Consider the following 22,844-nt stretch of genomic DNA (forward strand, 5'->3'; position numbering starts at 1 on the left):
AGATAAAAAGCGGAAAGTAGAGGTAAAAATACCATTTCAAAGGCATTGTAGGTAATAACAAAAAGGACTGCTTTCTTTTTTTGTGTGGTGCTTTGCCTGAACGCTGTTCTTTTTGTGGTATAGTTCATTGTCTAGTGAACATAGGCCTTAAAAACTAACATTAGCCATGTTGAGGTAGATTTCTTGGTTATAGTCATAGTAGCCATATTAAGAATTATGACTTCAAACTTGATTGTTCTTTTGAAGATTTTTTATTGCACAATGATATTTCAGTCTTAGTCAATTTTGTTATAAGAAAACGTGATGTCATAATAGGGTCACTTTTCGTAGAGTCGTTCAGTTCTACCTTACCTTTTACATTCCTAATAGAGCAGTTATTTTCAATATCGGTATTTAAAATGGAATGAGCATGCTGTATGTAGTAAGGTGTAAGCACTTACGGTAGCACATGCACCCAACTTTTCTGTTGGCAGTTTAATTCTGTTATTCTTGATTTATATGTGGGGTTTCACGTCCGAAAACCACTATATGATTATGAGAGACGCCTTAGTGGAGGCCACTGGAAACTTCGACCACTTGGGGTTCTTTAACGTACGCCCAAATCTGAGCACACGTGCCTACAGCATTTCTGCCTCCATCGGAAATGGAGCCGGGGTTTGATACCGCGACATGCGGGTCAGCAGCCGAATTTCTGTTACTCTTGCTCCCCTATATGTGTGCAGTTCGGTTATAGTTATCTGGCTTCCACAGATTTGTAATGGCACCTGCCTGGTCCTGCTTGCTTTCATGGTGATTTTAACCTTCATAAGTTGCATAAGTTTAACTCTCAAAATTGTTCAAGATGCTAATTTTGTGCACAAACTGTATAGTATAAAGGCAGCAGATGTACATGCACACACTATTAAATGAACATTGAGAGCTTTCACTTGCAGTTCCTAAAGTTTTACTGTGCAGGAAGCGTTTAAATCATAATTTCATAAGGACATATTAATCGATTATCTCCACCAATGAAAATCGTGACAACCTAGTTATTTTCAATGTGATAAGCATGCTGTTTTTTTTTGATGTGGCAGAACGAATTTATACACTCATTCCTTCTATTATTCACATATGCATAACATGAAGGATTGTGTGCCTTAAATTTTCAGTTTCATTCTGTGTGTTATATTTCTTGTGCATGTAAACTATTGTGCTAACATGTGTCTCTGACATTATTTCTGCCAATTATTTTCATTTCCACGTGCCTATGAAGGACACATAAGTTCTATCGCAGTGACCTTCGAAGTTTACAGTGGTGCCGGAGCCTCAAGCAGCATTTCGCCGATCTCCACAAGGCATTCATGAGATAAACACACCGCCACACTTTCACAGTGCTATGATTATTATTTATGTTTAAACATTTCGTTCTAAAATTGCTGTTACATTGTGCCACCATCCTGTGGCTTAGGTGGAGCTCGTGAAATTGCGGTGCAGTCACCTCATTTGTGTACGATCAACACTGCATTGTCACTATTCACAGCTGGAGCATACAGACAAATAAAAAAACATATTGATTGTAGCAGGGCTGATGTGTATAATAATGCTTCTCTATTGATAACAATAACTTTATAAGTTCTTTAAGTCTTGCATAGAACACTGCATTAATGTGTTGCAATGTAACCACCATTTATGATCGCTAGCATGTTAATTTAGTAGTTTTGTAATGTATTTTATTTAAAAGGTAATTTTGCTTCCGCATCACGACAATTAGTAAGATGCCGCTGATTCAATCCCTCATCATGCACATTTAATAAATATTGTGATTTGTACACAGTATTGCATGTACTCAAGATGTGGACGTCTATTCAATTTACACATTATATTGCTTTGCACTAGATTCAGACGTAACATGAACATTTCAGTAATTTCCGCATGATACGTCTTTCCATAAGATGCGGAGTCAGCATCAAACGTCTTATGCGGAGTCCGCATCATACGTCTTATGCGGAGTCCGCATCATACGTCTTCCATATTCCAATAATTCCGTATGTGAGGTCTCCGCATCTTACGGAACGTTTCAGTAGGGCTGTGTTGTCAGTCACCGCTGTTCGCCGTTTTCCAGAATGAATACAACTTCTACAGATGACCAGGTGCTAAAGTCTGTCACACGGAAAATGTGTCATTCACAATGAATGACAATAACTGTCATTTTACTTGCATGCTGTCACACGAAAACAAATCAAGCAAAAAAGCATAACTTCAAGGGCTCGTTTTTTTGTAGAAACAATAATAATGAGAAATAAATTCAATGTGAATGAACTTGTCAATATTAATGAAATTGTTCTCATTAACATTAGCAAAGAGAAATGTCATTTTAAATAATCGACCATGAGCTTAGCTCTCCTGAGCACCAACAAAAGAAATGAAAATCTATGAAAACTAATTGCATGTAGCCTAAAAATAATTTTTATCGATAGTATGTGCTTCTACGATATAAATACAGCTATACACAACTTGCCACAGCTTCATGACAGAAACGAGGTAGGGGCGGAGGGAGTGGTCAAAAAAATAATTAAGTATCAGAACACAACTGATATGTACAAACACAGAATGGTGCTTATCATTGATGCACGGATGGTCGTGTATAGGGCTGGTTCGTTTTGAGATTTTCAAAAGCATTGTTTCAGACCACCATGCAGATTACGCTTCAATTGTAGTGCTACATAAGACACAACTTATGGGCCAGCTTTAATGAATAAGAAGATTATAGGTTAAACAAATGCTTTAAAATATATCATATCATGGCTGCATGGACGCATACAAGCTATGTAAAGCGCAATAAAGTGAGGACGCATGAGCTTCTCTTAATGCTTCAGTTCTACATAGATGCTTCAACTGTGCTGCAAAGAAATTTAACCAATGTCTGTGTGTGCAACATTGTCCATTTTAAACTATCTATATGTATATATAAAATTGCTACTGCGAGTTAAGCTACGTAGCACTCCATAACTCTTCCTTTTATTAAGGGCGATTTTTCAAACAATCAACATTATTCATTTTCTGTCTCATGACTTCGTGCCCGCAATTCTTGGTTTGGCTCGATCACAATTGTGCAGCCCTTATTTTGGAGGAATCAAAAAACATCAACCAAAATATATTTTGGAACTGCTTCTCGGTGATATTGCCTTCCCTCAACTGCCACAGCTTGAGATGAGTCATATAGGAAGTCTCGCGCATACCTAGGGCCTACCCTTGAAGAAACTGGTCCGGCTGTGAAATGCTCAGTTTTTTCTCAAATAAATTTTTTGGTTTCAGTTTTCTCACTTCTCGAGTCCCTTCACAATCAAGCAGACCCAATGTTCCCCTTAGTCCTTAATTATGTTATATTATGAAATAAATAAAAAAAATAATAATGAAAACAAAAATACTAATAACTGTTGCGCAAAAAACACAGTCCCACACACGTACTTGAACGCAATATTGCTTTTATTTTGTTTTAGAACATAAGGCATTAGAAAAGATAGCAGTACAATAAAAACGTTGAAAAAAAACAAAAAAAAATAAGCTTGGCAGGACTCGAACCTGCGCCGCTCAGTTGTGCTCGCGTACGTGAACTGAGTGCGTTAGCTTGCTAAGCTGTTCACGCTGAAGGTAACTGTGAGTTTAAGTTATCTATATAAATTTGCTTTTTACACGCTATGTGTTGGCATATTTTTGTACGATATGCGATCGTATCTATTGTTGTGTGCATATGTTTTGGGATTGTATATACGTCACATGCTTTTCGCATGTCTTTCAACTATAGATTGCTGCCCCGCCGCGAATTAAAACAAGTATTTTTTACACCCACACACAAGCTTGAGCAGTTGAAGGTTGTTTTCGGGGGCTCTCTTGCGATTGAGTCGGCCACCACAGGGAATTAGAGTGATACGCCATTAATCCCTGCATCTAGCTGTATTCCACTTAGTAGCTCTATCGCTTGATGACTAATCGAGCGCGGGGCGCGACGCTATTGCGCACGACCATGCCTCGCGTAGTGGCGACATCAGCTGATTGCGCCGGCCAGCTTGCTTCGATTTGCTTCAGAGCAAAAAAATGTCATACCTTGAAAGATTGCGTACTGCACTATGTCAAAATGTTACTGCTTTGTAGCCATGCTATGATTCATTGAGAATTGATAACTCTGATATCACTACTGTAGAGCTTTGCGTCGGTGACACGCACAGAACGTGAAACCGCACTACGTCTGTCGTAGAAGCAGTAGAAGGCTGTCGTCTGCTAGAAAAAAAACAAAACAAAGACCTGCGAAAATATTCATAAGTTGTAACTTGTTTTTTGAATAACCGTTTATCAATTTTAATGTTATTTTGCCAGATAAGATACATTTTTTTTCAGTTTATAGCAGCGACAGATGTTTTTTTTTTATTTTCCTCACACAGATATTCAAGTCAAATCCATTCACAGCTAAAGCCACATGTTGTTTGTCTTCTTTGTTTCTGTGGGCATGCCGTTTGGGTGCGTCTCTCATGTGTTCGCGCTGCTACACACGAGAGCACGAAATGTTAAATTTAAGCAAGGAAGCGCCGTTCTTCGTTCATGTGATGTGCTAAGATTGCGCCCTATTCCCGCGGTTGTTCGAGTGCGGATCAAGTGCGAGTCGTCCAAGGAATCGGCGGGTTGGGCGGGCGCTCAAAGGACTTCGAGGTGATGGCTGACGCCTGTGGTCGCTTCCCTCAGGACAGTGTGAAAGAAACTAAAGGTAAGGGGGACACTTTTTTATGTAGACCAAGTATGCCACTCAGTGCAAGTGTGTGTTGCTGCACTCGAACGAGGCGTCGTGAAACGGCAACCTTACGCGCCTTTGCGAGGGCGGTTGCCGATTCGCTTTGACAACGCTAACGCCAGCAGAGCCATGGCGCATCGGCGCGGTCTTACTGGAGCTAATTCGAGACAACTGCGGCAACATGCATGTGTCTGGTGATCGATTTTTTCATATGTGCATTGTAGTGAGGAAGACGCACACGGCGCTTGCTACGTTGTTGATTAAACGAAGCCTGCAGTGCCATTTGATGCAAAGCAGCATTTTGTTTACGTTCGCGGGCGATACAATTTGTAACTTGGCTCGATTCACCTAGCCTACCGCCTAAGTGGGTTGATTACCATACGTTCACGGTAGCGCGTTATTATGCCCCTAAACAGTGGCGTGTGCTTGTTGAAGGATATAATGTGTGTGCCTAGTGTAGAGAGAGAGAGAGGTGTTCGTGCAATCTGCATGTGTACCTGCAAGACGCCTTTGCTTGTAACTAATAATGTACCGGCCAGCACCTACATTGTACGCCTGACTTTAAAGAAAACTTGCATGCACCATGTGAGATTTTGTAATCTGCCAGAGTTGCTTTTTATAAAATAATACACTGCCTGCATGTTCAAATTATGTTTCGCTGCTGTGTGGCAGGGGTGCGGTTATCACGCTACTGTGTAGTTGCTGATGCAAGCACTTATATTTTGATGCGTTAATATTTCTCATCTAACTCATCAGGTGTTTGGCTGTTTCAGCACAAACAAGGCAAAGAGAGAAGGAAGACGGGTAATGACAGGACCAGTGCCGACTTTTGTTTGCAGGAGAATACCCATGTTGGTGTATTTATTGTGACAGCCTTTCTGTGTTGCTTTTTTGCCCAATTTATGCAACAACACAGTTGTCAGCAATACGAGAGAGAACACTGAAATTAGCTTTTAAAGATCATGGTGACTAAATGCCTAGTAACTCACAGCACAAAGTAACAACAAAAGACATCAATATGATCAATGTGGGACGAGTACAGTCTTGCACCTAAAAAATGTATTGTGCAAAATGTTGCCTAAGTAAAAAACCTCTCTATATTTGAAAATAGTGTGACGTCACTTCAAGCACCGTGCCAGCCACTCCCTCCCTCTGTGCAAGGGCTGGTTGGCAAGGAAGTTGTTGGTGACATTTCTAATAGACCACTGATATGTATCCGATTCTAAACCTGTAGCCTAATATATACGTAATCTTTCGCGCAGTTACGTCGCTGTATCTGACACCTACAACTTATTTGCATATTTACATTGCTCCCTTAGGACCTAACACACAAACTTGTAGTGTGCATTGTCACTTCATGAATATCGAGCGGTAAAGGTACTGAGTATATGTGAAACAAGAATCTCTGCTTATTACATGAAGACATATGAGGCCTTCGACAAAATGAGTTATATCTTTATTGGGCTTGTGTACTCATCGGGGCAATTCATACATGCAGCTTCAGCCATTGGTATCTTCCAGCCCGGTGACCATTCAATTTTTTTCTGCACACAGTGCGAACACTGAGCTGTACCCACTCGCAGATGGTCGCGTCAAGTGCATATTTGCCTTGACTAAAATGTCCAATCAAGTTTTTTCAACGACCGGTCCCTGCCACGAGTGCTAACGTCTTCGCAAACAAGACACATTGTTATTGACACTGCACACACCACACACAGTATTCTCAGTTGAACCGATATTCTCAATACCTTTCAATGCACACTACATGCCGCAATAAACAGTGCACATTTTTGAAGACTATGCCGCTGTTGCTCGCACAGGCCACCACGTGTGTTCACTTCTTCAAGATAAACAGACAGCGTGGCAAATATTTTACCACACAGTTTACCACACAGCTCGATGTTTGCTGACACATACTACAGCTAATGTCGACATTGTAACGTGAAGTGTAAGCTTTGAAAAATTAAAACTTGCCCCAAACACCGCACGACTGTACCGGGCTGAGCCACCAGCGGGAGTGTTTTTCCAGCCACACCTTTTACATGTGCCAGTGACATCATGCTGTGACGTACCTCGGAAGGGGCCTATCGCTGCATACTTTATGTGAATGAGGGTGCTGTTAGTGAAAGCAGGCATTGTTGATTTCGTAACTTGTTCATGCCCAACTGAACCTTCATTTGCACAAGTTGTCTGACTGATATTCAGGCGAACGTTTGTGTAATAAATTATACAGTTGGCAGTCTGTGCTTGCCCCATACTGTTGTTACTGGTGTTTCTTGTTGTTACTTCAAACTGCTCATTACTGCTCACCTACAGAAACTAGCCTATCTTGCCGCTGTTTTGGACAAGATGCAGCTGGCAAGTGCGATAGTGTTCATAACTCTAAATTCTCGAGCAAAAATTATCGTTTCATATTCAGTTAGTTGCATTCATATAAGTACATTATAAGAAATCATTGACTAAACATGAATCCGTGTTCCTTTACATAATAGTCACAACTTTTATATCAAATTCAATGGTGTTTATAAAAAACATGGGTTTTAGCTAAACTTCATGCTCTTTTCTCGAACAGCTGACAAAACGCTATCGCATGCTTACGTGCCATGAATCGGACTGTGTTCGAAATACATTGCACTTCTTCACCGAACTGCCAGTACACTTCACATTGGGGGAACATTTATTAACCATGGATTGATTAATTAAGAACGGAAAGAAAGAAGCGGCATTCCGGGATACTGGATATTGGCATCCGTTTTGCTACCCAGCGCATTATCATGCAAACTTCCTATAGAGTGGTTATGCGTCTTGCATGTGTGTCTGTAAACCAAGAACTTTGGGTAGAACTATATTTATCTTACAAATGGTTGCAGGACTGTGGAGGCTGTAGGGCTGCTTAGGAATGGTGGAATCCCTGGGCATGTGTTCAACCTTGCTGCATCAGCTCCTTGGTGTTTTCACGGCATCTTTACAGATGTGTTGGGTGAGTAAAGCAAGCAGGTTTCAACACAAGGAAAAGTATAATATGGCAGCACCTCTTGTGCGTGCCTTACATCCCAAGTATATCAAATATTTATCTTGCCTTGTGGCCTGTAATTTTTAAAGAGACACTTCTTTTTGCTTTATATTTGAGTCTTGATGCTTCGACAGCAATGTATTTGTGTTTGACAGCAAGTGTTCTTGAACAAATAACTGACCTAAATGACGACAAACCACCCTTTATACTTGGTCCTTAGCATAAGCTAGCACTTATCTGTAGCAGATTCAATTATTCATTTTTTGCTGGGATGATAATGGGCAAGTAGCAAAGGCAAGTTCAGATTGGAGTTGTCGGTGACGTCTGTTTAGGCTCTGCCATATTGCTTTGAAACCAGAGTTACTTGTGGCCACATATACAATGAAGCCGCATGACGTGCATTCTAAATGAGATTACCATATCACATTTCACTGCATCTTAGTATGTGCCAAACAAATGCAGATATCATTAGCTTGCCACTATAAAGGGATCCTAAACCAACACAAGGTTGAAATTTAGTCGTGGTGTTGCAGCTGTGTATGACTCTACAATGGATGCATAGCCGTGATAATTTGTCTATATGTTGTCGCAATAGTAATGTTACACACATTGTACGATACAAAAGAGGTCCTCTCTTATTTATCTTTTTTTCGCTATGCTTCTTTCTTGTCTCTTCTTGCCATGTGCTCCTCCTCACTGTACAAGGAGCGAGAGCAGTGGGCACACAAACACGTATTTAAAAAAATGTTGTAAGGTGAGCACTGAGAAGCTGAACGATTCCAAAAGGCTCAAAGAGGTAAAGGTATTGTTTCTAGCTACTTTTTGGGCACCCATAGCTAGTTGGGCTGCTGCAGTTAAAAAATAAGTTTAATGTTAAAAATTAATTGGAGATGGTTTGGCACCCATAATTGCAGTTACATACAGGACTAGGTTTCAATGCGTAAGCAAAATCTGTTCACTCTAAATCAATCCTAATGATATCTGAAATTCAGGAAATATTCACAGAAAAGCTCAGGAAAAGGCTAAGTGGTCCCCTTGAATGTGAAGAAGATACCCTTCTTCTAAAAGGTCAATAGACAGTCTAGTAGTCTCGATATTACATGCACTGTAAAATATTCTGGTGTGGTGCTTTTCATGCATGTTATAATGAGAGGGGTTTTTAATAGAACTGTTGTCACTTTGCCCTGCATTGCTGAAATTGTTCACATAGTTATAATACATGAATCACTTTATGCCTTTTGATTTTATGCAAATGGTTTGCTTACCCAGTCGGTTTAACTTGATTTGGATAAAATCATAAATGCTCTAAAATTTTTTTTACTATACAGCAGGTATATTTTTAAAATACGCGACCATTGATGTGAACGCAGTTGGTGGCGTGCTTGATTAATCCTTCACTATCACCACTCTAACTACACCTGCTACAGTGCATAGTGTGACAAAAGTAATGGTACTTAACATTACTGGCAGCATACATTTTTGTGTCTCAAAATAGGTTGAAAAGCCTGGTAAAATTGTGTGTACGTTTTTTTTTCGCTCCAACTAAATATTCTGGTCTACTCAAAGTAGCTTCCGCTCTTTTAAGTTCCTCAAACCTTTAGGTGTTCAAAAGAAGTATCAATGCCATATACTTTCCTTGTCAGCCTACTCACCACTCTAATAATGAGAATTACCCGACAACATTACCCAGTAAAATAAAGGGATGTTATAAAAAGTAATGTCAATTCAATTGTCAAAAAACGTTGCCAAGTTACGTTTTTGTTCACTTTTCACAATTTTGTTAAAGTTACTTTTGATAACATCCCCTATAGTTTGTTTGGCATCATTTTCTGCTAGTTCTCATAATAATGTGTTCAACAAAGACAACAAACCCTTAAATTTCTAGTTCTTTCCTTTACTCATGAATCTGAAACAGTGAATCTCAGTAATCTTAGCGGTGTGTGACTTGTTTTTTTTTTTTGATCAGCTGTGCATGTGTTCAAGTACAAGCATTTAGGTGGGAGGGCGAATTATTGCCTCCTCTTGTGACTAGCAGATTTTCTGAGAACTGACAGATGCATTATGCTGCCGAAGAAGTATAGCGATATTGGAAGGAATCGTAACGTAAATGCAATCGTAATGTAATTGCCAGTAGGCAAAAAAAAGGTGTCCCACACTCGCCATAATGGTAACAGGCAGCGCTGACTGACTCTTCCATGTATAAATGCACATATATACCGTACAAAATGGAAGGGTGATAGCCGCCATGGTAGCTCAGTTGATAGAGCATCGGACATGTTATTCGAAGTTCGTAGGCTCGGTCCCTGTACAGGGTAGGTTATCTTTTTTTCCTTCTACTTTTCTTTCTTCACAATTACAACACTTCTATTCTTCTTGAAGATTTTCTGGTGTAAAAAAGGTACCTTATAATCTGAAGAGGCAAACAGAATGTGCCAGTGTACGAGTTAGCTCTTGTAGGGGTTACAAGTAAGATATGTTTTGAAGAATAAATCATTCTGCCACTTGCCTAAAGAATGGCTACAGGACATGGCGCTGGATGCACTTTGTTATTTTTGAATCAAGCTATCTTGTATTCTATTTTTATAAATTACATGGGATACAAATGACGATATCACACACTTACGCCGCAAAGATTATGCAGTGAACAATGTTATAAATGCGAAATTGCATGAGGATAAGGTGAAAACTGCCCCCTCAACGAGAATGTACAGAAAGCACAGGGTGCAGGCGTCATTCCTTCTGCCCGTTCTTTTCAAGTGCGAGCTGTTTTCACCTCGTTCTGACCAACTAACCAGATTGAGATGTGTTGTTATAGTGCAAGAGGATGCTCCACGGGAAACTAGGTTTGTCTCAAACTCTGTGTGTGTCTTTCAACCTATATGGTGCCCGGTTCAAGAGTTCATGCAGACCAGATCGTGTAAAACACGACCGTGTAAAATGGACCGTGTAAATAAAATAAAATAGACCATGTAAATAAACAGGATCGTGTAAAATGTCGTTTTCGTGTGCAACTGTAGTTGTGGTTGTGCTGAATGACCTTTCTTTATATACACTACATAACACACTTGCTCCTTTAGAGTCGAGTGCATCTTCGGATCGTTTGTAAATGTTTGCTGATGCGAGGCCTTAAGTTTTATAAGAAATTCCCCAGTGTGCCACGAGGAAATGTGGTTTCAGCGAAAATTTGTATATCATTATATACAACTCCTAAAGCCTCGTCTACAACTTTATGCAGGTTGACTTTGAGCAGAAAACGAGGAGCGGCAGCAGCCCCCAGAAAAGAGCAAGCACCCTCCAAGCTCCCGAAGCTCTCTTCGACAGGAACAGCAAGGTCAATGTGTGGCATTGAAAACCAGTGCAAGGAGTGCCTTATCAGTACACTGTGCTGCTCTTTCATTGCAGCAGACGAAGTTGACCACTCCAGAGGAACTTCACGCTGTGTATTGTGAGTGCTTCAGTGGTTTGGTTTTGTCCAGCCAGCAGTTAAGAAATCATGTGTCAGGTTCAGCCAGGATGGCTAGAGGGAGTCGGGCAGGCATGTTTCGACATTTGTCTAGCCAAGTAGTGCCAATTTTCGCACTGGTCCTGTTGGAGTTACTGCCACAGTCACAGAAGCTACGTCACCTCTCTAAATGTACAGATGTGTCGGGGAAGATTAGCTGCATCAGGTTTTTCTATAACTGATAGCTGCCAACATTCTTCATTATACAGGAGTTTTGTTCCTCATTTATGGGTGTAAAGCCCTCTACAGAAAAAATGCAACACTTCTACTTCCAGAAGACTCCAAGGCCCTACTCGTAGGTTTTTTCGGCTTGTATCATAAGCACCTCGTTTGGGGTACATGAACATTTTATAAACATGTACAGCGAAAATTTTGGGTGTCTGGTCGTTTTGTCGTTATCTTGTTCTTCGCAGTATTCTTAAGCATGTTGTGCATCATGTTGTCAATCTGGTTCATGTGCATAGAAGACATTACGAAGTTTCAGGCTACAGTATAAAAAGCCTGGAAGCAAGCTATGAATAATTTTTTAACAGAGTTGCTTAATCTGATACATGATACATCACTAAACTTTCGTCCGTATTCATCAATGTAAGCTCGTCTTAGTGTTATCCAAAACAAAGATGTGAGTCGACAGATGGAAATATCTAGTGGGGTAATCAGGGTGAACAGTAGAAGTGCTTCAGACAGGCTGGCCGATGTTGCGATAGGAGGACCTATTTTTTAGTAGTCACCTTGTCATCCTTGGCGTGTTAGTTTAAATGGGGTCAGTAATGACATCATCTTTTGGTGTAGGCGTGTGTGCCTGTTGGAAATGTTTGTCTGAAAAAAAAAACCTATAACGCAGAAGAGTGCAGCCCTTGCTTCTTTTCAAGTTAGGTTGCACTGATACAAAGTGTTCTCCTGTTGGTGGTTGGGGGTTAGGGAAGCAAAAAAAAAGATAAATGATAGAAAAGAAGAAAAAAGAAAAAAGAAAAGGGGAATGCGAAGTAAAAGTAGTGCTGCACTGCTCCTACTTTGCATCCCCCCTTTTCTTCTTTTTTTCCATTGTTTTCTTTTTTCACCTTTTTTGTTACATTTGCATTGTCCCATCTAGTGCATGAATCAATGACACATGGCTTTGCTATAGCAAAGATGCCTATGTGGTGTTGGATTGAACAGTGCATTGTACTTCATTTAGTTAATTACAGACCGATCAGTCTTGCAATAAGTGCTTCCTGTCTATCACCACACATGTTCAAATGAAAAGTTTGTGCTTGGCTCTTAGTATGCTGGTATATAGCTTGTGTCTTGGACTACTCAAAATTAATGTTATTTTGCTGCTGTTTATGGTAATGAATTTATCCAACATGAAAATATCTTGCCTTGTGAACTTTGTCGGACCTGCCTTTATTTTCTTTCCTATGCAGGCATTGTATGTGAGGAAGGCAGTAACAGAGAGGTGATAGCTTGAGCTTCGGAAAAATAAATGTTGGCAGTGACGCAATTACGCATCAAACATCCCAGCCATTTTGCCAACCGTCCTAAATTTGTTTTAAAAAAATATTGTGCTCGTTTACTGTATTTTTCTGAAAACAGGAAAATGGTAAAGTATATCGCAGAGAACAAAATATTAGGCCACGTTGGTGCCTTCTGGACTTCCCAGGATGTCGTCTGGGTGTTCTTTGTAAAAAGTAAAAAGTGTTTAAAAATATTGCCTCTTCTACACCAAATTCGGTCTAGGTATTAAGTAAAGGTGATTGTGTGTAGTGCATGAAGCTCAGAAATATTAGTGCAATTTTTTCGCCACATCAAAAGCAAGGGAGCAGTTCTCTTTATATGGCAAGCTATACGATTACACTTTGTCTTAAAGTAGAAATGAATTTTTGAAGTTTTCTTATGATGGCTGTTTTCTGCATTTGATATACGACAGCTTCCGTTCCGAAGTTCCCCATGGCCCTCAAAAGGAGACTTCAAAAATGATTTTCCTCATTTAAGCAAAATTGTAATGATAACACTTGCCATGTCACAAGAACTGTTTATTTGCTTTCAACTTACACATAAAAGTAATTTTCAATTAGACAAACACACAGCTCTAATTGCATCTCAATGTGGACAAAAACGATTATATAGTGATATTTGTAATCTGGACCTAACATTATTTTTTTTCATGAAATATAACTTCTGTGCAGTGAGTATTTGTGGCTCAAATATTCATACAAAATGCAGTATTGCCATACAAGAAATGCAAACGATAAACAGTTTGGCTGAATTCTTCAAAGCCTATGTAGCGGAAAAATTGCACTAATGTTACTTAGCTTCAAATACTTTAAGAAGCATCTTTACTTAATATGTAGATCAAATTTGATATGGCAAGAAAAAGCAGTACTTTGAAATTTTTCTCACAAATAACACCCGCACGACATTCTGCGAAATTCTGAAGGTACCCACGTGACCACTGCTTTTTTCTCTTCAAAACATTTCTGCAAATAACTATTTTCAGAAGAGTAAATTACCATCATTTTTTAAACTATACATCTGTGATGGTCGCCAGGCAGTATGGTTTGTATGTTTGGTGTAGAATAGCCCAGTGCGAAAAACAACAAATGGCTGAGCATCCTTTGACGATCGGGCAATTTCGAAAGCATTTCTTTGTTAGCAGCAATTTAGTTAAGCCTTTGTGTTTGTGCTTAGGCCCAGAAACAAAACACAAGTAACCAAAGTAGTCCTAAGAGTCATGTAGTCTCGCTGTTCCAAGGCTTGTAGAGCCTAATTTAGTGCAAGCTTCACCATTTTTTAAAAATTCAGATTCAACCAACAGGTTTTGGAGGCACAGTGCATTTTCAGCTAACATGTTTCACACCAGGTACTCAGATAAAAAGCGGAAAGTAGAGGTAAATATACCATTTTAAAGGCATTGTAGGTAATAACAAAAAGGACTGCTTTCTTTTTTTGTGTGGTGCTTTGCCTGAACGCTGTGCTTTTTGTGGTATAGTTCATTGTCTAGTGAACATAGGCCTTAAAAACTAACATTCGCCATGTTGAGGTCGATTTCTTGGTTATAGTCATAGTAGCCATATTAAGAATTATGACTTCAAACTTGATTGTTCTTCTGAAGATTTTTTCTTGCACAATGATATTTCAGAGTCTTAGTCAATTTTGTTATAAGAAAACGTGATGTCATAATAGGGTCACTTTTCGTAGAGTCGTTCAGTTCTACCTTACCTTTTACATTCCTAATAGATCAGTTATTTTCAATATCGGTATTTAAAATGGAATGAGCATGCTGTATGTAGTAAGGTGTAAGCACTTACGATAGCACATGCACCCAACTTTTCTGTTGGCAGTTTAATTCTGTTATTCTTGATTTATATGTGGGGTTTCACGTCCGAAAACCACTATATGATTATGAGAGACGCCTTAGTGGAGGCCACTGGAAACTTCCACCACTTGGGGTTCTTTAACGTACACCCAAATCTGAGCACACGTGCCTACAGCATTTCTGCCTCCATCGGAAATGGAGCCGGGGTTTGATACCGCGACATGCGGGTCAGCAGCCGAATTTCTGTTACTCTTGCTCCCCTATATGTGTGCAGTTCGGTTATAGTTATCTGGCTTCCACAGATTTGTAATGGCACCTGCCTGGTCCTGCTTGCTTTCATGGTGATTTTAACCTTCATAAGTTGCATAGGTTTAACTCTCAAAAATGTTCAAGATGCCAATTTCGTGCACAAACTGTATAATATAAAGGCAGCAGATGTACATGCACACACTATTAAATGTACATTGAGAGCTTTCACTTGCAGTTCCTAAAGTTTTACCGTGCAGGAAACATTTAAATCATAATTTCATAAGGACATATTAATCGATTATCTCTACCATTGAAAATCGTGACAACCTAGTTATTTTCAATGTGATAAGCATGCTGTTTTTTTAATGTGGCAGAACTAATTCATACACTCATTCCTTCTACTATTCACATATGCACAACATGAAGGATTGTGTGCCTTACATTTTCAGTTTCATTCTGTGTGTTATATTTCTTGTGCATGTAAACTATTGTGCTAACATGTGTCTCTGACATTATTTGTGCCAATTATTTCCATTTCCAGGTGCCTATGAAGGACACAAATGTTCTATGGCAGTGACCTTCGAAGTGTACAGTGGTGCCGGAGCCTCGAGCAGCATTTCGCCGATCTCCACAAGGCATTCATGAGATAAACACAGCGCCACACTTTCACAGTGCTATGATTATTATTTATGTTTAAGCATTTCGTTCTAAAATTGCTGTTACATTGTTCCACCATCCTGTGGCTTAGGTGGAGCTCGTGAAATTACGGTGCAGTCACCTCATTTGTGTACGATCAACACTGCAATGTCACTATTCACAGCTGGAGCATACAGACAAATAAAAAAATATATTGATTGTACCAGGGCTGATGTGTATATTAATGCTTCTCTATTGATAACAATAACTTTATAAGTTCTTTAAGTCTTGCATAAAACAATGCATTAATGTGTTGCAATGTAACCACCATTTATGATCGCTAGCATGTTAATTTAGTAGTTTTGTAATGTATTTTATTTAAAAGGTAATTTTGCTTCTGCATCACGACAATTAGAAAGATGCCGATGATTCAATCCCTCATCATGCACATTTAAGAAATATTGTGATTTGTACTTAATGTATTGCATGTACTCAAGATGTGGACGTCTATTCAATTTACACATTATATTGCTTTGCACTAGATTCAGACGTAATATGCACACATTTCAGTAATTTCCGCATGATACGTCTTTCCATAAGATGCGGAGTCCGCATCATACGTCTCATCCGCATCATACGTCTTCCATATCCCAATAATTCCGTACTTGAGGTCTCCGCATCTTACGGAATGTTTCAGTAGGGTCACTGATCGCGAAGCATTTGTTCCAGGCTGTCGTGAATTTCCCTAACTCTGATGACAGGTTCCGTGAGACGATGGTGGAATTATACCGGATCGCGAAGTTTCCCGGTGTTATAGGGAGCGTAGATTGCACCCAAGTCCGTATCAAATCACCTGTTGGGCCGAATGGCGAAGTTTAGCGCAACCGGAAGGATTACTTCTCCATAAATGTTCAGGTAAATTGCTCATTCTTCGCTGCTAACGTTGAAAGCTTTGCAGTACTTCTAAGATGCAGTAATTCAACATTATTATTGCACAAGGCATCCCATAAACTGCTTATTAGCAAAAAAAAACAACTTCATGGTAGATTATTCGAATAAAAAACCCTGTGCATGCTATTGTAACAACGTGGCGTTTTTTTAATATTTCGTTTAGCTTGTTTGCAGCCCAGTAAAGCTGTATTCACAAGAAAGACTAATTCGTGATTTAAACCCACGGATTGCTTGCTACAACACGAAACATCACATGTTCTCTCGCGGTCCTTTTTCAGTCCGCGCTAAGCAATTCGCGAGATGAGCGAGCAGGCCCAGGTCCCATTTGAAATGCTAGTGGTGAAGTGGGAAAGGGGGGGGCTGAAGTTTTTGGTTGCAGTGGTAATTCACCCCTCTCGTGCGAGTGCTGGCTGCAGAGCGATCCGATTAGCGTCACATATTGCATGAGTGTTTTGTCTGCGATGACGTCTGTCCCATGGATGCAGCTGATATTGACCCACAAATGGAATAGCTTTCAATATTTATGACTGTAGCTTTGCACTCTGAAACAAAAGTGAATACTACTGCACTGAAACGAGATCATGCAGGCATTAAGTACGTTCGTAGTAGACGGCTGCTTCAGCAAAAAACACAGTATAACATGTATTGCATTTTCAATGGGTGATTGCAGGGCCAAAGCTACAATTATACGACGTCGTTTCGAGCTGGCCGGGATCAGTGCATGACAGTCGTACTTTCGACAACAGTCGTGCACGCGTTCTGTATAAGAAAAATCGAGTACCGAGACTCCTACTTGGCGATGCTGGATACCCCTGCACGTCTTTCCTCCTGACCCCGATGGCTAACCCGCCACCGGACAGCCCTGAGAGCCGGTTAGTACGCATGTATAACCCTTTACCTTTTATCTCCAGAACGAAACATGTACGTGTGTGCTACCTATCACGCTTGAAGTCTTTTGTTACAATAAGCTGGTGCATGTATCGGTTTTTGTGCACTGATTATATCCCACGTTACAAGAGAATCGGCATATTAGCAGCAACAGTTTTGACTAGCAGCCTGGTTATAATACTCAAGTGCATCGTTTAATAAGCGCAAGTTCATACGGTAACACGACATTGATTTCTTTGCATAGGTATCAAGCAGCTCACATGCGCACTAGAAACACGATCGAGCGGGCCTTTGGCGTGTGGAAACGTCGCTTTCCGTGTTTGGACATGGGGCTACAAAACTTGGCGGAGTGCTCCGCAGTCATTACAATGGCCTGTGCTGCCCTAAGGCAAGACGCGGAACCACCACCTGTGATCATCCCACAATACTTAAGGCGGCAGCAGCCTGATGTTGCAAACCAAGCCGACACCCTACTCGCATCTCGATGCCGAATGCGGCTGATTGCTCGTGCATTTACCTCGCCTAATGAAAAATTGTGTAACATGTTCTTTCGAGTAGACCAACAACCTTTAATTGGGAAATCTATGCATGTTCACACACGAGAGCATGCTGAAAAATTCCTGAATTCCTCATGTTTTATGTTTTCTTTTCATCCTTGCCGACTTACAACAATAAAATTTTTTTAATCACTCATGGAGCTGTTTCAGATGTCTTTTAGGTAAAATATAAGGTGTGTGAGATTGCACACATGCTTTATTTTTGTTCCGGCTGGGCTTCTAAGCGCTGCTGCCGCTGGTGTTTTTCCTGTAATTCAAAAAGGAGCTTCTGACGATCGATGTTGAAGCGCCATTTTTGCTGCTCCAGCTGCTGCTCCAACAGCTGTACTTGCATTTTATGCAGCTCCTGCTGCCACTGCACTTGCAGCCTGTGCATTTTTTGTTGGTGCAAGAGCTGCTGCTTACGCAAGCGCAGCTCTAGGGCATGTAGCTGTGCCTTGCGCTGCTCATCAGTTTTCAGTGCCTCCATTCGGGCCGCAACTTCTGGGGCAAGCACACGCTCATTGGCGATAGGCGGCCTCGCGTTGATTTCTGCCGTTGGCGTTCTCCTGCACCAACCAAATGTTCCCCCTTTTCTTCTGGAGCTGCTGCTGCTGCTGTTTGTGACTCTTCGTATCCAGGAGCAACTACTGGCAACGTGTGAGAGAGACAGCTTGCGCAAGCACCCTCCGTAGGTGGCTGTGTCGTCTGAGGTCCTGGGGAACCAGCACCCTCGCTCGATCGCAGTTGTGGCTGAATTGTCTCGTCTGCACACACACAATACAATTGCATAAGGTAGGGAAACGTAACACGTGTAAGCATTGTCAGCATGACTGTTAGATGCTGCTGCAAGTGTAAATACAAGCACGTTTTATATCACGCATTAGGCCTGCAAGTAAAAGAGAAGTGTGGCAGTTTATCCGGGTCACGCCCGGCCTGTTACTTGCACACATAATTTATAGTACTGTTCCGTGCAACCTGAAAATCGCTATGGCAGTAGCTACGAGAGCTTTACAGCGGAATACCCCAGAAGATTTATTTAAAATAACTTTACCCACACCCTCCTTCTTAAGTGTGTGATATACGTTAACCACATATTTCATGCAAAAGGCAGGCTTATTTACATAAAACTGTATAAATAACTTATCTTCAATATTCCTGTTTTATGTTAGTCACACAACCCGAGAAGCCACGTCGCCAGCATTTTTATAGTTGCATGCAGTTGGGCCTTATGAATTGCGGCGCCTGTGCTCCCGATGTCGGCAAACCAAGAGCTCTCGGTGACTTCAACAGCTGGCCATGGCATGACATGGGTAGTGTCTGCACATACAAAAGAAGCAGTACTGGTGTTCTGCTGGCATGCGACGTAATCAGAAAAGCCTCTTTACGATACAGGCACAAATATTTGTGTGTTTCCATGCTTCTACGTGAACACGCGACATTTTTCACTAATCGGTACGAGATGGAACTATGAAAAATATTAACAGTTGTAAATATGAAAATGAATGTTGTGAGCTGGTGGCATGCAACACCGTCACTCTGCAAACATACAAGCCCCTTACCACTAATCACACATGGTGACAGATACTTCATGTGCATGCATACGGTATCAGATACAAACACATTAAAAAATTGACTGTCCTTCACGAATATGAGCTTCCGTTGTAGAAAAAATATTGAATCAATTGGTGAATTCTATCCCTGGCGAATGAAGAGTACTGGCTCGTGGGCTAGTCAGCCTCTTGCAGCCGGGAAGTGGCGATTGGAAAAGGACATCTGCACACAAAAAACAAAGTTGAAATACAATTCTAAAGTTGGGCTAATTATAAGGCCACCCATGATGTGAAATGTATCTGTATATGTCACACAAGTACTTGCTAAACCACGTCAAATTATGCTAAGAACGTTTTAAAAGAGTAATAGCAGGCTTATTACATAGCATTACTTTCTGTTAACACCATGGCATGTTAACAACATGCCATGGTAGACTCCATGGCATGTTCTTGAAATGAGAATGACAATTATTTGTACGCGTAAATTTTAGTAAATTGGATATGCAAACGGTATGAACAGTGGCATTAGTCACAAAATAAAACAACATTGAAACGCAACACCTCGCACATTGTATACATGCATAAGTTGATGCAATATAGCAGCACGACAGCTGCTACATCTGACAGTTTTTGCCCATTCATTTTTTACCAAGCAGCTTTTCCGTGTTGTCTTGGCTACCAGTGAGCATGCTTTCGAAAATCCACGATGGCGATAAAGAAAACACTGGCTGATTGAGATAGACTCCATCGCTGTCATACGGGTTCTGGAGCCGTGTCCCCATGTGTGATGCCGCATCTCCAACAAGCGCCAATGAGGGGCTCATTGGCCGGCAGGTAGATGGCCCACCCGCTTAGTGCGAAAATGTTGTTACGTGAATACATTGAAATTTCAAGTGACAGCACAAAGAAAGTGCTTAAGGAAGACAACGCATATGCGAGAGATATAGGCAGCGAAATGTATCGTACACAGATAACTATTTAATGTACTACTACTACTACCCATTTATTTATTTATTCATCAAACCTTACAGAGCCCAATACGGAATCGAGTAAGAGGGGCTAGTACAAAGTAAATAGAGAAAAATACATCAGTATATACAAGAAAAGAAATTAAGAGAAAAACTGTACAGTGATTTAAGTTATAGAAAAAAATATGTCCTGCAAAAATACACAGAAATACTGACAAAGAAACCAAAACATGCACTTATATATAATATATATGTATATAGAGTGCAAAGCACGTTCAAACTGAGAAAAAGAATTTCTTTATTCATATTAAAATGACACACTTGGCACCCGATAGCGAAAAAAAAAGTGCAGGAAGATTTTGCCGAAAAAAAAAAATGAACGGCGACGACGTGATGCTATTTGAAAAATGTTTCTGCAAGCGAAAAACCGTCACCCTCTTCCCTTTAAGGAGAAACCTGTGCACGCCCATCATTCGCACAATTCTCGCACGTACACATTTATTTACGTCATATAATTTAGAGCGGAACCCATGCCCTTAATAGGGCGATTTCACATAACTTACGCAAGAGACGCAATTCGAAATGTCATATATGACCCCCATACGCAAACGCTACGTTCACGAGGCCTGCTAACTTAGTGCTATTCGAAAACTCTCCGTTTACAGTAGTAAACAAACGTAAACTTACCTGTGGCATACAAGTTTCGCTTTTCCTCTGACTGCTTCTTCTTCCACCTGAACTTTTCATTGTCCCACAACTTACGCAGCTGTGCCACCGTAACGCGACGGATGCCTGGTTGGCTGTTGTATTCGCTCGTCAGCTTTTTCCAGGCACTGTCCTTAGCGCGCTTGGCGAGCGCGTCAGTTCTCTTGTTTTCGATAACTGCCTTGTGCCGCATCACCAGATTGACAAGCAGTTCACGCTCTTCACGCGTGAACACGAACCGCATTGTGGTGGTCTTCCTGCCATCACGCGTGACGCCATGCTCGCCGTTGAGAGACATTGCACCGTTCGTCACTACGGCACCACGACACGAAATGCAACAGAACTTCGTTCACGCGCGCAAACGAGTCGTCGCAAAACCGGCATCCAATCCTGGCGGCTTCGGCTCTGGCGTGGCTTGGCTAATATGGCGCCTGCCTGATATTGAAACTAGCTTATAATATTTGAAATCTCGCTTATTACTTCCACCGTATACACAAGTAATGACGGTCGACAGTTTTTGAGCCTATCTAAAGGGTTTAAACCTAAATTTTTGTTATTTATTGTGGTATTTTATCACATACCCTTGCTACCAGATGCGTCTTGCGTAAGTCAAGTGAAGGAGCGTTTCTCGAGTCGGCCCTTGGTGAAGGAGCCCTCGAGTAGCGTTCATGAAACACATCGGCTCCTTGAATTGAGGAGCACGCTCCGCCTTGACTTTCTCAAGTCGAGGGGAGCCCTTGAATGAAGGAGCGTTTGTGAATACGGGCCTTAAGCAATTGCGACTTTCGTTCAGAAAGGAGGCGCGTTCGTTCGCTACGTGTTGCTGAGGTGTTCGATGATGACGGCCGGTTGATGGAGTGACTGCCAGGTCTTGATTCCGTCGATTTGTGTGACGCAATAGTAGACAAGGGCCCGTATTCACAAACGCTACTTCACTCAAGGGCTCCCCTCGACTTGACGAAGTCAAGGAGGAGCGTGCTCCTCCACTCAAGGAGCCGCTGCATTTCATGAACGCTCCTCCACACTTCCTTAGCCAAGGGAGGCCTCGGAAATGCATCCTACACTTGAGTGAACCGCATGGGCCGAGAAAAGCGCCTGATAACGTATTAGGAATTGTGGTTGAGAAATGCCTATCTTTGTACAATAAATGAACGCTTTTCTTATTCATTCTTTTTTTATAAATTGACATTACAGCAAAATACATGCATTTAGAGAGGTAGCATGGTTTCCCTAAGCCTTGAGCCGGTAAAGTTAGCGAACCCCCGCTTCAAGTCTGGCAACAGTTGCGCCCAGGCAGCCGCTGATGGCGTTTCGTCTGCTGATGAACGTTTCTGCCTGCTTAGTTTATTTCGTCTCGTGTGCGTCTATTATCTGCAGTTTATATTTACGATGGTGTCTGAGTGGATTTTTGAGACCCTGATTTCACCTGCGGCCGAACGAACTACGTGAGTGATGGCAGGAAGCAGAACATATGGTTTGTTGCTTTGTTTACTTTCGCTTTGCTGAGAGCCTTCTGCTCACTAGTGTAGCCACCGAACGTGTAACGCAGTGGAGTGAGTAATTCATACTTTATATCACATTACATTGGTGTGCTTTTAGAATTCACCTCCGACAAAGATTAATTGTACGTGAATTCGTTTTCGCTGCTGGAGTACGTGAACAGTTCCTGATTTCAGGGGGCTGGGCTATGTTCATTTTTCTCATTTACTGCGAATTTTAACATGGCACTTTCGTAGTTGTTCCTCTGCATGTAATAGACATTTTGGAAGACAATGCTCGCAAC

At 41.1% G+C, this 22,844-nt stretch overlaps 1 protein-coding gene across 1 annotated transcript; it reads right to left on the reverse strand.

Annotated features, from left to right (window-relative positions):
• Positions 1 to 17,968: 17,968 nt before the first annotated feature.
• Positions 17,969 to 21,648, reverse strand: LOC142772008 (myb/SANT-like DNA-binding domain-containing protein 3). Its single transcript, XM_075874076.1, has 2 exons — positions 21,044 to 21,648; positions 17,969 to 19,155 (listed from the first exon to the last, which is right to left on the reverse strand). Exons 1-2 carry the CDS (start codon positions 21,357 to 21,359, stop codon positions 19,004 to 19,006), a joined length of 468 nt encoding a protein of 155 aa, XP_075730191.1. The 5' UTR covers positions 21,360 to 21,648; the 3' UTR covers positions 17,969 to 19,003.
• Positions 21,649 to 22,844: the final 1,196 nt, after the last annotated feature.

Source organism: Rhipicephalus microplus, chromosome 9 (genome assembly GCF_043290135.1).
Source record: "Rhipicephalus microplus isolate Deutch F79 chromosome 9, USDA_Rmic, whole genome shotgun sequence".
NCBI classification, from domain to species: domain Eukaryota; kingdom Metazoa; phylum Arthropoda; class Arachnida; order Ixodida; family Ixodidae; genus Rhipicephalus; species Rhipicephalus microplus.